We start from the raw sequence: 15,399 nt of genomic DNA on the forward strand, positions 1-15,399 counted from the left end.
TTCTTCTCGCGGTTTTTTCGGAGTCCCGAACCAATTGCACCCGCAACACTACTGTCGCTTTGTCGTTCGTGACGACTAATTGGGCGGAAAACTGCTGGAGCTGGATGAATCCTGCTGTGGCAGAGGAACGAGATGATTAGATCTGAGCATAAAATCAATACAAATGAACAGTGTAATCCAATGTTATGATCCTTAAAGAAAAAGGAATGAAACTGAGTAAACTGAGCTGAATCACGAACCACCCTAACAATGCTGCTGATATCTGAACTCAAATTTGCTCGAATCAAAACCTACGACAAATATTCCACCAGTTGAGCACCTTTACACAATGATAGGAAACAATCAACATTCGCCTGACTATCGACGAAGATCTCACTATAAAAGCACCCTAGGGCGCCTTTCCAGAACGACAGTCGTGGCGACCTCCGCGAACGTAACAAAACTGCGGCAGTGAAAAGTGTGATACTCAACAAACTATGAAGAATCTTTCGGTGGTGACCCTCGCGGGTCTCCTGCTGGTGGCCTCGGTCAGTGCCGCGGACTACAAGCTGGAGTTCTACGAGGCGCCCGTAACGGCAACGCTCAACAGTGCCACTCGGGTGCTCACGGTGGCGAATGACGGGAAAGTAGTGCAGACGATCACGCTGGGACGGGATTTGGGGACGTCCCAGGAGATGGAGGAGATTGCCAATGGGTTCAAGTTGAAAAGTATTGATGGTGAAGAGTTTGAAATTACGAAGGATGTGGACGAGAGCGATTTCTCGTTGTTTACCGTTGCGAGGAAGTCCCGGCACAGGTCGCGGATGGTGGTGGACTGTGTGAAGATTGCTGGCGCGGATTGGTACGGGGGACCTCAGCAAAAGTATCAGTACTGGCCGATTCAGAAGTTGCGGTTCAACGAGTATTCGTATTTGAGCAAGGAGGCGGATAACTGTGCGGTGGGTGATCGGTATTGGCTGAACTCGTTGGGATCTTTTGTGTTTGTGGATAGAACTGCACCGCTGTTTGTCGATCAGAACTACGGAGAGCCGGGTTATATGTGCTTGGAGGCGAAGAAGACGCTGCCGTATGACGTTTATGATGCGACGTATTCGTTCGTGTACCAGGTTGGTGTTGCAAAGGATGCCAAGGCGGCACATTTGAAGGCTGTGGGTCACATCCTCGGGAAACCTACGGGACATCCGGCGGAATCGATGGTTAAGTATCCCATTTGGTCAACCTGGGCAAGGTACAAGAGGGAGATTGACCATGATTTGGTGCTGAAATTCGCGGATGAAATCATCAGCCATGGTTGGGTGGACACGCAGTTTGAGCTGGACGACAACTGGGAAACTTGTTATGGATCGTTGACCTTCAATACGACTCAGTTCCCGGATATCCGAGCTACTATCGCAGCTATCAAAGCGAAAGGATTTCCGAGGGTTACCATCTGGATTCATCCGTTCATCAACAAGGGCTGCGAACCGATATACTCGGAAGCGAAGCGGATGGGATATCTGGTAGCGGATCATACCGGCAATACGGACACTCAGTGGTGGAACAGTGAACGCGGTCAGGCAGCGTACGTGGACTTTACGAAGCCCGAGGTAGCGCAGTGGTTCAAGAACCGATTGGCGAATGTGTTGGCTGTGAGTGGGATCGACAGCTTCAAGTTTGACGCCGGTGAAGCTAGCTGGTCTCCCCCGGATGCACTACTGAGCGGTGAACGCAAAGACAACCCAAACAATATCGTGTACGACTACCTCCGGACGGTAGCCTCAACCGGCGGAGACCTGGTTGAAGTGCGTACCGCTCACGATACCCAAGACCTACCCGTATTCGTCCGCATGATCGACAAAGACTCCGAATGGGACTGGAACAACGGCCTGCCGACGCTGATCACCACGCTGCTGCAGATGAACATGGTCGGCTATCCGCTGGTCCTGCCCGATATGGTCGGTGGAAACGGTTACAACGGAGCTCCGAGCAAGGAGATGTTCATTCGCTGGCTTCAGGCGAACGTGTTCATGCCCAGCATCCAGTTCTCGTACGTCCCGTGGGACTACGACGCCGAAACGGTTACGATCGCCAAGGCCATGACCACGCTGCACGAGAAGTACACTCCGCAGATCATGGCCCGCTTCAAGATGGCCGTATCTGACGGCCTGCCGGTCAATCCACCCCTCTGGTGGATCTCCCCTGACGACACCATTGCCCAGAAGGTCTTCGATCGTAAGTAGCCCAAACATTGCCTCAAGAACCCCTTTCTAGCAAATACAATTTTTCAGAATTCCTCCTCGGCGATGACATCATTGCGGCGCCGGTCATTCGGGAGAACGCTCGCTCGCGGGATATCTACCTGCCGGCGGGGACGTGGATCGACGGCAACAGTAACGCGGAACATACCGGCCCCAAGTGGATCCGCAATTACAGCGTCCCGCTGAGCATGCTGCCGTACTTTGTGCGGAAAGCCGCCTAGTCCGTGAGCGTTCTGAAACTTGAGCAAATATATACTTGCGGGAGCTGAAATGCTTTGTTTGGTTGATACACACTTTAGATATCACGGCCAAATAAAGGCTTAAGCGATAATAAATAAAAATTGATGGGAAGTGCTCAAGTGGCTCGCGTGATTGAGATTTAATGATTGTTGATAGTGATTCATCATTGAAGTTTCGAGATTGCCACAAATAAGATGTCTCTGAATCATTACATCAGGAAGTTACATCACGTTGGAAAGCATAAAACATTCACTTTTTTCGTATGGAAATCGTCTACCTTCAAGAGGACCCCACCATCCCTCGAACCGAAACCCACGTGTCAATAACAAACAAGTACACAAGTCAAATAAAAACTGAACCAAACAAAACCCGATGTTTACAACCTGCTGCCCGTTAGACACCTCCGGACAAATTGCTGCCCATCTTCCCATCTCTGGTGGCCCCTGTGCGAACAAGTGCTTTTCAAAAACACCAACCACAGGTCGGACGACCACCTCGAAGCCGGCAGTGATTACCACCTCAAAAGGTGCAACACTTTCCCTTTGGCGCACACACACACACGTGGTCTGTATGATGGGATGTACTTGTCGGTCTCATCAACGTCGAACCCCGCCAGAGCGCAGTGCAGACGAGATGTGATCAAGTGCGTTTTATTTGAGTTAAAGTTTTTTTTCTCTCTGCAGTTTTTCTGTGTACTTTACCGATGCCGCACTGTGAGATTGCTGAAGCAGCATCCCCAGATGAAGTAACTTGGCGTAGCTTTTGATGGTTCTTTTGCCGTGTTTTGATTGCCGATTTCGTAATGTCAATATTATGGCGCTTTTTGTGGAGCTTTCGTGGATGCTGGTACTGGGCTGTTATCGGGTTTCTTCTTAGATTACAGTATTTTTAAGATTTAATCAACAATATTTTAAAGCTTGATGTCAGATTTTGATCAATTTAGATTTTTTTAGAAGATTTTTTTTAAAAGACATTATAGGATTAGTGATTTATCTCGCTCAACACCAACAATTTTTACGGAGACCTTAATTCCAAAACTCCAGATATAAAATGAAAAAACTACTTATTCGTGCTTCAAATTAAGTTTGAAATGCAACATAAATCGAAATTTCCATAAACAAGACTAGTTTTGAAGAATTTACTAATTTTTTTATCGATTTTGCCTAAGATTTATGTGTATTTTGATAAAAATCTTGTAACCTAAGTTGACTAGAAAATAACGTTGATAGCAGCAATCTTAGTAATGGTACACTTGACTTAAAACATCAAATTTGCACAATTTAAATCCAATTTGTATAAGAAAACCCCAAAATTCAAAAAAAATAAGTATCAACGCAAAGATTAGTTTAAACACTTTTGAAAAAACTTTTTTCTTCAAAAATAGTGCATGGATGTTGTGTGTTCTACCGCAGTGCTTGTTTCAAAAATAAGAATCTTGAGACAAACCTTACCAGTTGAAAAATATTCTAAAAAATAATTGCAATCCTATCAATGTCACCCCACCTTGGGTCTATCCATAAACAACGTGGACACTTCTTTTGAAATCTAGTTCCTATATATTCCTTTTCAATTAAAACTAATATAATTTACAAAAAAGGCTTCCTGGATGAAATATTTATTGTTTTTATGATTAAGCATTAAATAAAAAAAAATGTAAAATTCAACGGGATTCCAAGGAAATTTACACACAGCACACAGACCTACGCCGTCTTAGGGTGGTCCTAAAAATGGCAATTTTCATCAATTTTGGCAGAATACCTTGGAAAACTACATTTTCAAAAACCATAACCCCAAGCCGTTTTACCTTTCAAGAAAAATAGTTTTCATCCTTAAAAATAATGCCTAACATTTGAAAAAGTCGTAGAAAACGTTTGACTGTGTCTGGACTAAAGAGTCTATGTATTAAATTTTTATCGGATTCCGATAATTTCACAAAAAATATAAAAAAAGGTAATGATTTTTTTATTACAAAAACTGGGTTTTTCGACGCGCCGAATGTAATTATTATGGCCAAGGAACCCAAAAATTATTTTAGTCTGATCGGAGATTTGGTTTGTTCTTTCTTCAAATGGAATTGCTGTATATTAAAATTAATAACACAAAACAATATTAGTAATTCCTTTAACATAACTTACTTAATGTAATAAACCATATGAAAAATACTCTAATTCATATTTATAATCTCGTAAAAAAAAATAATTCAGTTCCACTCAAATGTTATAATGTGGGCTGGTTTGAAACCAAATTGCATCTTTTGAAATTCTCTTAGACTTAAGCACAGCTCAGTTTATCCCTCCAAATAAGTCGGATTTTTTTATTAATCGTGAAAAGGAAGTTTAATTGGATCGATTGTATCAAATTTTGCAAAATTCTTCCCTAATCTAGAGATTCATACAAATTTCAAGAAAAAATCTTGCATAGTAGAGCAGTTCTCTAGGTTTTCGGTCATTAATTTTTTTTTTGTATTTTTTTTTGTGTGGATACGGACTACACTGGAAAAAAATAATACACGCTAAAAAAAATTGGTGATTTTTTTATTTAACTTTTTATCACTAAAACTTGATTTGCAAAAAAACATTTTTTTTATTTTTTTATTTTTTTGATATGTTTTAGAGGACATAAAATGCCAACTTTTCAGAAATTTCCAGGTTGTGCAAAAAATCATTGACCGAGTTATGAATTTTTTAATCACTACTGATTTTTTTTAAAAATCGAAATTTTGGTCGCAAAAATTTTTTAACTTCATTTTTTTATGTAAAATCAAATTTGCAATCAAAAAACACTTCAGCGAAATATTGATAAAGTGCACCGTTTTCAAGTTAAATCCATATTTAAGTGACTTTTTTGAAAAAAGTCGCAGTTTTTAATTTTTTTAAATTAGTGCACATGTTTGCCCACTTTTGAAAAAAAATATTTTTGAAAAGCTGAGAATATTCTCTATATTTTGCTTCTTCGGACTTTGTTGATACGACCTTTAGTTGCTGAGATATTGCCATGCAAAGGTTTAAAAACAGGAAAATTGAAAATTGTCTCACCCAAACAACCCACCATTTTTCAATGTCGATATCTCAGCAACTAATGGTCCGATTTTCAATGTTAATAAATGAAACATTTGTGAAATTTTCCGATCTTTTCGAAAACAATATTTTCAAAATTTTCAAATCAAGACTAACATTTCAAAAAGGCCAAACATTTAATATTACGCCCATTTAAAATGTTAGTCTTGATTTGAAAATTTTGAAAATATTGTTTTCGCAAAATATAGAGAATTTTCTCAGCTTTTCGAAAATATTTTTTTCAAAAGTGGGCAAACATGTGCACTAATTTAAAAAAATGAAAAACTGCGACTATTTTCAAAAAAGTTACATAAAAATGGCTATAACTTGAAAACGGTGCACTTTACCAAAATTTCACTACAGTACTTTTTGATTGCAAATTCAATTTTACATCGAAAAATGAAGTTAAAAAATTTTTACGACCAAAATTTCGATTTTTTGAAAAAAATCAGTATTGATTAAGAAATTCATAATTCGGTCAATGATTTTTTGCACAGCCTGGAAATTTCTGAAAAGTTTGCATTTTATGTCTTCTAAAACATATCAAAAAATAAAAAAAAATAAAAATAGTGTTTTTTTTTTGCAAATCAAGTTTTAGTGATAAAAAGTTAAATAAAAAAAGCACCAATTTTTTTTACCGTGTACCATTTTTTTCCAGTGTAGTCCGTATCCATACCTACAACTTTGCCGAAGACACCAAATCGATCAAAAAATTCCTTCAAAAGATACAGATTTTTGAATTTTCATACATCATTTTTGTATGGACAGCTGCCAAATTTGTATGGAAATTTATATGGACAAACTAATGATGCAAAATGGCTTCTTTGGGCATACCGAAGGCACCAAAAAAGTTTCAGTCGGATTAAAAAATACAAAAATTAAAATTGAAGAAAAAAACCGATTTCTTAGAGAATTGCTCAGTTGTAGAATAACTCCTTCAATATCTATTATTTTCAGGTTCGTCGCTTTATTGTCATCACTGAAGATAAGCAAAAAATAACCTTCACAAAAGTTCATTGATTTTTCAATTATTGTCCTGATGAAGAAGGCCCCACAGGCAAATCGTCCATCAGTGGCGTTGACTTTCAAAGATGTCCGTCCGCGGTGAACCCATCCGGGGGACCAATCAATGCACGAGCTAATGGACGTGAAACGAACCTCATTATTGTTAGTTGAGGCTGCTGACGGTTGGGGTGTTTATTTTTGTTTACTGTTTACCGTTTTCGGCAGGTGTGTGTGTTTGTGATGGCTGACCTCGATTGGGACGTTTTGTCAATGATATAACCTGAATGTGGCGTTTTTTTTTTTTTTTTTGGTGCACGTGAATTAGGATTAATGATGGCAATTTTTGTGTTTGTTGCCAACTTGAAATGAGGTGAGTAAATTAGGGGAACAGTTACACCTGATTGGGGTCGGAATGCAGTTTAAAGTTTTGCTAGGTTGATTTGTGGCGATGACGGAGCGGTTTCTTGGGCAGAACTTTGATTGTTTTTATTTTGATGGTGAACCTGTTAGGTGGTCAAAGGTGGAAAATCAATGCACTGGCTATACCAACAAATTCTTGAATGATGTGAATAGATTGAGGTCGTACATGGAAATTACTTTTCTGCAATGATTCCAATCTGCCTTAACAAGATCATAACTACAGAACACACGTGTTCCACACCGTGGAATTGTACTTAACGGATTCGAGCACCATACCTCGCCGAGATTAGATTTACTTCCCGGGTTCTACAAATCCCTCTCCAGCAAAGTGCTACAATGTATTCTAAATCCCAAAGGTGTAAAATCTGAATCGTGCCCCGGCAGAGTTCAAGACGATTAGTGTAGCAGAAGCAGCATGGACAAACATACCTCGCTGCTGATCGGAATGTCTGCTAGGTTTACAGTTAGGCCACACGACCGACTGTGTGTCCAGAACCATCAGTCAAGACACCCTTGAAGAAGGGCTTCTCTGGGCAGCGTCACTCCGATTAAGATACGGATGTTCGAGGTCGTCGCCGTCGCAAGAAAGATGGTTTCGTTTTTCGTTCTTGGCTGCTCTTCCAACTTGGAAGATACGCGGTCAACAGCTGGTCGATGGATGCTGCTGACTCATCCCGGTGCTGGATTTCTGCGGGAGCAGAGAGTACACTCCGGGCAAGCTTGTAGGCAGTGGAATTTGATCCGGGACTGCCTGCAGAGCAGAGCTTTGGTTGCAGCCAGCCAGCAAAGCCGTGACCGATCGTATCTAATGAAGTGTTGAATCGATAAATTATGAACGCGAGAGAGGGAAACATTCTGGCTTCGGAGGTGTTGGGTTGCAATATTGCCTTCCCGAGCAGACGGAAATAACTTGGGAATAACATTTTTTGTTATTTGAAAATACTAGGCCAATAACATTTTATGTTATTTATAACAATATTTGTTATTAGTCGTTATGATTTTTTTGTTAATGGATTGTTATTGTAATAATAGACTAATAACAACTAATCCGATCATCCCAATAACAGTTGGAGTTATTCTCCCATAACAAAAAATGTTATTCCCGAGATGTTGTGGCGTTCAACCAATATCAGACCAATAACAAATTTTGTTATGATAACATAAATTGTTATTAAATCCTTATGCAAAAATGGATTTTTCAAGAAGATTCCATAACAATTTCTGTTATTTTAACAGTATTTGTTATTGAAATGGCATGAATTTTTTTATTACCGTCTGCCCGGGTTGTAAAACTGGATCGTTAGATTGGTTCAGGATGAGCTTCTTTGTGGTAAGAAATGGAATTTTAATGAATGTATTTTTACTGTGTAATATTCTTTTCTCCAATAATAATGATAATAATGATATCCAAATCAATCAGAAAACATTTCTTGAGGTACACATGTTTGAATATCTTTTTATCAAATTCGTTTGAAAACTTATTTGAAAGAAAACTATAATGCAAAACTCAACTGAAAAATAAAGAAAATATTTATTTTGATATAGATGGTTATTTAAAATACTAGAAATAAACTTAAACCTCACAGCAAAACACGTTATAACCTCGTTAAAATTGACAAGAACTTCCTTTTCAACTAAAAGGTTAGATCATTATCAAACATAACCCTATTTTGCACACCAAAACAGATATCAAAATCGCAGTAATAATTCACATAATTAGCACCCGTGACCAGCTCAACATTTTTTACAGCAAGCCCCATCACTACCCCCGAATGCATTCACACCCCTGCTCCAGTATTACAACCCACCCCTTCCGACCGTGAGGGGGTTAAGCTGTAATTATTGACGTTATCCAACCAGCAAGCCAATCGTCAACTTTTTTTTTCAACCTCTTTTTTTGACTTACTGACTGACTGACTCGCTGACTGACAGCAACCCCGGACGACGAATGGCGATAAAAATAAAAATTATAATCGTTTCGGAAAGCTCATGAAAACAAACCAAAATGGATGAAAAAGCGCATACCCACGCATTTTTTTTTCTCGAACTCATGTTGTCCAGTTTTTCTATGGTCGGTAATTTCCCCCAAGCTGCGCATCGACGCATGGAGTAGTGGACGGTAGTGGGGCCATAAGGCCCCAACAACACTCTGTAAGTCAATGCTACGAGAGGTTGGGGTTGCTACAACGATTTGTCTTTGCGTTAAACTCTTACGCAGTAAGCCTGGCCATGCATAGCATGGCATAGCAGAATTTACAAGACAGCATTCCTTATGTCAGATTTTAATCGGGAAACATTTTACCCCAAAACACCCTACTATGATAAACAAGTGAGCGAAAAAAAAATGTTTCTGAGTATCATTCCACACTGCGTACACGCCGACCGGGAAGTGGAGTAAATTAAAACAACATAATTAATTAACAGGCGTGATGCGGATTTTGATTAATTTCCTTGAAATTATGGCACAATTTTAATTTGCCCGCCGGAGATCTTTTTTTCACTATGTCAATGGGGCAGCAAATAAAAAAAGAGCAACAGACCTGAGCCGGTGGCGTGTCGAATTTGAATGTTTATTTTGGTTTTTTGGATGGTGGTTCGAGGGGCCATTTTTCATCGATTACGGAACTTTAAGCGATGCGTGGCCGACGAGGCCAATGTTGGCGAGATAAGAATCTGGCCGTGGATGGAGTTGTAGATGGGTATGGAGTTACATCGTGAATCACCACTTCGGTTCGAGGTGATTTAAATGATCGGGGACCTGGAACGGCGTGTCATCTTTGTGAACTGGAGTAATGTCAGTCCGATCATTCGTATTCTTAGTGTCCCATCGTTGCTGTAAATATTTGCGATTCTTCAATACATAAAAAGTTACCTTTTTGGTCGTACGGCTTAGAGTGATTAAAATGGGTTTATTTCCCCTTCTTTTTAAATAAACAATTACCCAGAAAGGTAGGGCTTTGCAGGGTTAGTTTTAAGAGTGTAATAATGTTTTACAAAGTTGTACAAAGCAGACAATTACAAACATTTTGATATATAAAAATAAGGGGTTTGCTTGTAACCATCATGAGTTATCGCTAGTGCGTACATCCCAGGAATTCTCGGGACAAAATTCCCGGGATTTTTCCAAAACCGGTAATTCCCGAATCCCGGGATTTTCCATAATTTGTTCCGGGAATTCCCGAAATATAAAAAAAAAATTTGATCTGGAAACTCAGATTTGGTAGTGGAAATAGATGAACAGTTGCACGGCGTGTTTTCTGGACAACCTTAAGGAGAAAAAATAGTCATTGCTACTTTCAAAAGTAGCTTATAGGATTTTTTCTCAGCTTTCCAATGCTTCTAAGAGCGAAATGTTCCATCGGGAAATTTCTGAGATATCTCTATTTTAAGTTTTTTGGTTTTAAATTTCTTTATTATTTATTGGAAACTTTATATTAACAGTTCAGAAAACTTATCAAATGATGTGTTTCAAGTTTCATTTACTCATCAAAAAGTGCAAAAAAAAATACAAGAAACAACTTTGTAGAAGGTTGCAAACCGCTAAAATTTTTGAAAATTTTAGTTTTAGCCGAATGTTTGAATATGTGGATTTATTCAGAAATTAAAATCATAAAACCGCATTAAAATATTATTTTTTCAAGCACAAATAGATTATAACATAATTGTTGTGTACAAACAACACCGGTCTGCTCTGATTGAGCTTGGAATTAGCTGATACAACCGAAATTTGATAGGGTATTACAAGATTTTTATAAAAAAGTAACATATTTCCTTAATCAAACATTAACCAGTTGCATGAATACAAAACATGTTTAATACTCGAAATTCAACTGCAAACTACTGTTGTAAGCTTTAGGAGAAATATTTTTCATAAGTATGAAATGATTGTTTTATTTTTTTTGTATTAAATGATCAAGGAATTAACAATATTTTAGAAGTTTATAAGAATCTCACCTTCAATCTCATCTTTTTTAAAAAAATGTTTTATTTCTTAATTCTTGTTCAAATAGTTTGGAAAGACTTTTTTTTGTTTTTTTTTTGATAAAATAATAAATAATATTGTTCAAACAAAAAAAAAAAGTTTGTGACGGTGTTTTCAGCATTCTGAATTGGAAGACTCGAGTTTTATTGCTACTTTTAAGTGCATTTTCAACAGTAAACATTTTTTTAAATTTTATATTTATTTTATACTCATGAAAATATGACTTTTGAAGCTTGCAACAGTACTATGTAGTACGTTTTCGATTTTAAATCATATTTGTATTTATGTTCCTGGTTAACCCTTTCAGGCCTGAATTTTCAAAAAAATATTTTTTTAGTCAATGATGGGAAAATGATTCTTATGACCATACGAAAATTATAGGCTAGTTTTGGAAATTTTGATATTTGGGTCATATATGACCCATCAGGCTCGAAAGGGTTTTGCTTAAGAAAATATAAAATTTATTCATTAAAATTCAATAATACCACTAACAATCACAAACCTGCCAAAATTTTGGTTGAACAAGCTAAATCAGAGCAGACACGTGATATTTGTACACAAAAAAAATGTAATAATCTAATAAAAATATATTTTTACATTGCTTTATGATTTAAATTTCTGAATAAATTCCATATATTCAAAAAATTGGTTAAAACTTCATTTTCTAAATGTTTAGCGGTTTGCAACCTTCTACAAAGTTGTTTCTTGTCTTATTTTGCACACTTTGATGAGTAAATGAAACATGAAATACATCATTTGATAAGTTTTCTGAACTGTTAATATAAAGTTTCCAATAAATAATAAAGAAATTTAAAACCAAAAAACTTAAAATAGAGATATCTCAGAAATTTCCCAATGAAACATTTCGCTCTTAGAAGCATTGGAAAGCTGAGAAAATTTCCTATAAGACACATTTGAAAGTAGCGATGACTATTTTTTCCTGAAAAGTTTGTTCTTGAAAAAACGCCGTGGTTGAATACCTCATAATCGATAATAATTTTAAAGAATTTTAATTTGTATTCGACATATATCAGCATTAATTTGGTGTAGTAAGGAAAACTGTTGAAATTTTAATTTACCTATCTGCAAAATGCCTAGCGCTTTAAATATTTCCTATTTGATTTTATATATTTTTAAAAGATTGAGATATCTACGAATATTTTTAATTTAAAATTTGGAAAAAATCTAATCAAATTATTTTTCATCAAATATTGGCATGTGGAGCAAATCAGGACAAATGAAACAAATTAAGACAGTTATTTAGCCATTTTTTTGGAATGATGTTTGAATGACTTTGGTTAAAACAGGAACAGAACATAACAATTTCACAGAACACCGATTTTTAAATTTATTGCTCTAAAATCTCCTTAGGGACCATCCATAAACCATGTGGACACTTTTTTGAGAATCTGTTACTTCCCCCCTTTTTTGTATGAATCGTGGTCAATTTCCATACCCCCCCCCCCCCCCTTAAAGCGTCCACGTGGTTTATGGATGGTCCCTAAGGAGATTTTGAGCATGAGCATGAGCATGAGCATGGTTGACTGCCAATGAGCTGCTACTCCGTTATTGACAGATCAGCTGAAGTTAAACAATGAATCAAAAATGATCAGTGGGAGCCAACCATCCGTTCACTGTTTAACCTCTGAAGATCCCTACTTTATTAGTCAATACCGGCGCCCAACCAAGAAGCCTGCAGTTCAACGAAAGGGAGGAATGTTAGTCCGATAGTTGAAGTTGCAGACTCATCAAGCACATAGTTTTTCGCTATATACTTGTTGATACCGCTTGAGACTAGAGCGTCCAATTTCCCGTCCCGGGAAAAAATTTCCCGGGAATTCCCGGGATTTCCCGAAAATAAATAATTCCCGTTTCCCGGGAAATTTCTAAATTTCCCGGGAATTCCCGAAATTTAAGGGGAAGTATACATTTTCTTAATTTTTTGGTACATTTGTTTAAACTTACAACAAAATAATGAAAGAACTATGAAAGAACTCAATTTTTTTTCATTAAATTCAATTTACTGCTATTATTGAACTTATCAGTTCGTCTGAAAATTCCATGTCAAGATTTATTTCAAATGGTATTAATTTCTGAAGCATTCACAACTGGGAATAGACCTTGTTTATTTGTTGGAAAACGAAAATTACGATATTATGGAATGAAAATAAACTATTATAATTTGGTATGCTTTTTAAACAAAAATTGTTGTTATATTATTTGAAAATGAGGTACTTCTTCCTGCAAAGATCAAAATTGAGTTGTTTTTACGTTATGTTTACCACGACCAAATTGATAGAAAATTGAATGGGTATCATTAAATGTTAATTTTCTTAAAAGTGTTCGAGAAATTACAGTTAAAAGTTGAAAATTTATAGAGCACTAAAGCTACCAAGGACGTAAGAGGTTTAAATATGAAACTACTAAACTACTTTTTGATATGAAAATTCTTAAAACCTAAGTCATTTATTAGGCCGAATCATTAAACAATCATTAAAAAAACTACATCGTAATACATAAAAGTGCCCATAAAATGCAAATGTATATCGAATACTCGCTCCAAACATTTGAAAACTTTGAGTTGTGATTACATAAAAATGGTATTTCAAGTGAATAGCACATTTTTTAGGTGGGTTTATGCTTATCTATTTATTCATGAGCTCAAACCAGTAAGATTTGTTCTGGATAAAATATTTGTCATGAAAAACATATTTTCTATTTTTTTTCCATTTCAATGATTTGCCATGAAAAACACATTTGCTGCATGATTTTTTTTTCATTTCAACTAAATTATCAATATTATTCTTTATCATATTCTCTCAAACTGGTCACAGAGACGTATTCAAAAGCAATTTTATCGTTTTAAAGCATGGATTCATTTTACTCACTTTCCAAACACTGTGATTAAAAAATAATACCTAGCTAATCCTTATCAAAACAAAATACTAATAATTATTTTTGATATTTTGAACGAATTGAAAGACAGCTTAAAGAAATTTTTCATATTTTCTTGAAGTTATATGTTTTTACAAGCAGCCAAGGCATTAATTGAACCTAACACTTATTTTGAACATTATAGTTGCTTTTCTAAACAATTTTGTTGCAAAATATTAATCAAAACCAGGATCAGAACAATTTTCGGTAAATTTAAAATTTCCCGGGAATTCCCGGGATTTCCCGGGAAATTTGTTGAAAATTTCCCGTTTCCCGGGAATTTTGTAACCCCGGGAAATTGGACGCTCTACTTGAGACCGTTGAATCCACAGCATCTCCTTCAAGCATCACGTGATTAATTTTTTTTGGGTTAGTAGGATAAGGTATTGGGTTTTCGATGCCTCCCGAGCTACGGCGCTATGGGGAGGACTTTCATAACAGACCCGTCGGCGAGCCTTCCAAGCAACGATGCTATGGGAAGGTCTTTCTGGTTAGCACACAAAATCACTCACACACAGTTATTTTGCTCCACTATTAACTCAACGATCCAAATTGTCAGTGCGTCTTTCGATCATTATATAGAAATGGCTTTTTCACCGCAAACAAATAAATTTAAACACAATCCACCCGACGCCGTGCCTTCCGATCAACGATGATATAGGAAGGGCTTTGGAAATCACAAAACAATAAATTAAGACACACACAATTCACGACCAAAGGCACACAAAAAAAATCACTTTTCACTCCGAATATTTTTTAACACCACCTTTACAAATTATGCACTCACCCCATACGAATAGCGATACAAAAGCACACACAAAAAATAACCTGAATAATCACGACTTCGCGTCCCCACTTCCAGCGCACCAATCTGGATGGTCCCTTAGGAGATTTTAGAGCAATAAATTTAAATATCGGTGTTCTGTGAAATTGTTATGTTCTGTTCCTGTTTTAACCAAAGTCATTCAAAACATCATGCAAAAAAAAAATGACGGTAGTAACTTGAAGATAATTTTTAAAATATGTTTTATGGATATGTTTTTTTTTTTGTGAAAGTTGAACTTTTTAGCACTAGTCTATCAATAAGTTATTGTTTTCAATTTTAGCGGTCAATTTATTTAACACATGGATGTTTGCAAAAAATCCATTCAAAAGGCGTTTATTCGGGATTGCAAACAATGTTGTAAAACTTTTTTTTCCAGCAATTGTCGTATTTCTAGATTACTTTTTTCAAAACAACCAAAACGCCAAGAGTTTCTTATCTACATAGAACATTTTGAAAAAGTTATCGAGATTTATCCGAAAAATGCAAAAAAAAAAATCTTTTTGTCACTTGTTGCATAAACTTTTATTATATAAAACATGAAATTCAAAACTTTTCTAACATTTTACATTAACTGGTGTCATTTTATATGCTGTCGTCTCTTGTTTATTTGAAAGATATTTTCAAAGAAATTTTTCAAGCTTTTCTGGTCATGTCATATAAAAAAGAAACATATTTATATAAGACTTATTTAATTTGAAT

The 15,399-nt window shown here is 36.5% G+C and overlaps 2 protein-coding genes across 2 annotated transcripts in view; both read left to right on the forward strand.

Moving 5' to 3' along the window:
* The window catches only part of LOC6052487, a 170,880-nt gene that overhangs the window by 49,878 nt on the left and 105,603 nt on the right, over positions 1–15,399 (forward strand). The gene's annotated exons all lie outside the window — the stretch shown is intronic.
* LOC6050447 (myogenesis-regulating glycosidase) lies at positions 405–2,508 on the forward strand. Its single transcript, XM_001867020.2, has 2 exons — positions 405–2,211; positions 2,268–2,508. The coding sequence occupies exons 1-2, from the start codon at positions 477–479 to the stop codon at positions 2,456–2,458; spliced, it is 1,926 nt and encodes a 641-aa protein (XP_001867055.2). The 5' UTR covers positions 405–476; the 3' UTR covers positions 2,459–2,508.

This window comes from Culex quinquefasciatus, chromosome 2, assembly GCF_015732765.1.
Source record: "Culex quinquefasciatus strain JHB chromosome 2, VPISU_Cqui_1.0_pri_paternal, whole genome shotgun sequence".
In the NCBI taxonomy this organism is placed as follows: domain Eukaryota; kingdom Metazoa; phylum Arthropoda; class Insecta; order Diptera; family Culicidae; genus Culex; species Culex quinquefasciatus.

Bases quoted from the DNA above. Each gene is read 5' to 3' on its own strand.
- LOC6050447 (XM_001867020.2), top strand. From the start codon at position 477: ATGAAGAATCTTTCGGTGGTGACCCTCGCGGGTCTCCTGCTGGTGGCC. The intron at 2,212-2,267 runs GTAAGTAGCCCA...ACAATTTTTCAG, and splicing joins TGCCCAGAAGGTCTTCGATC to AATTCCTCCTCGGCGATGAC.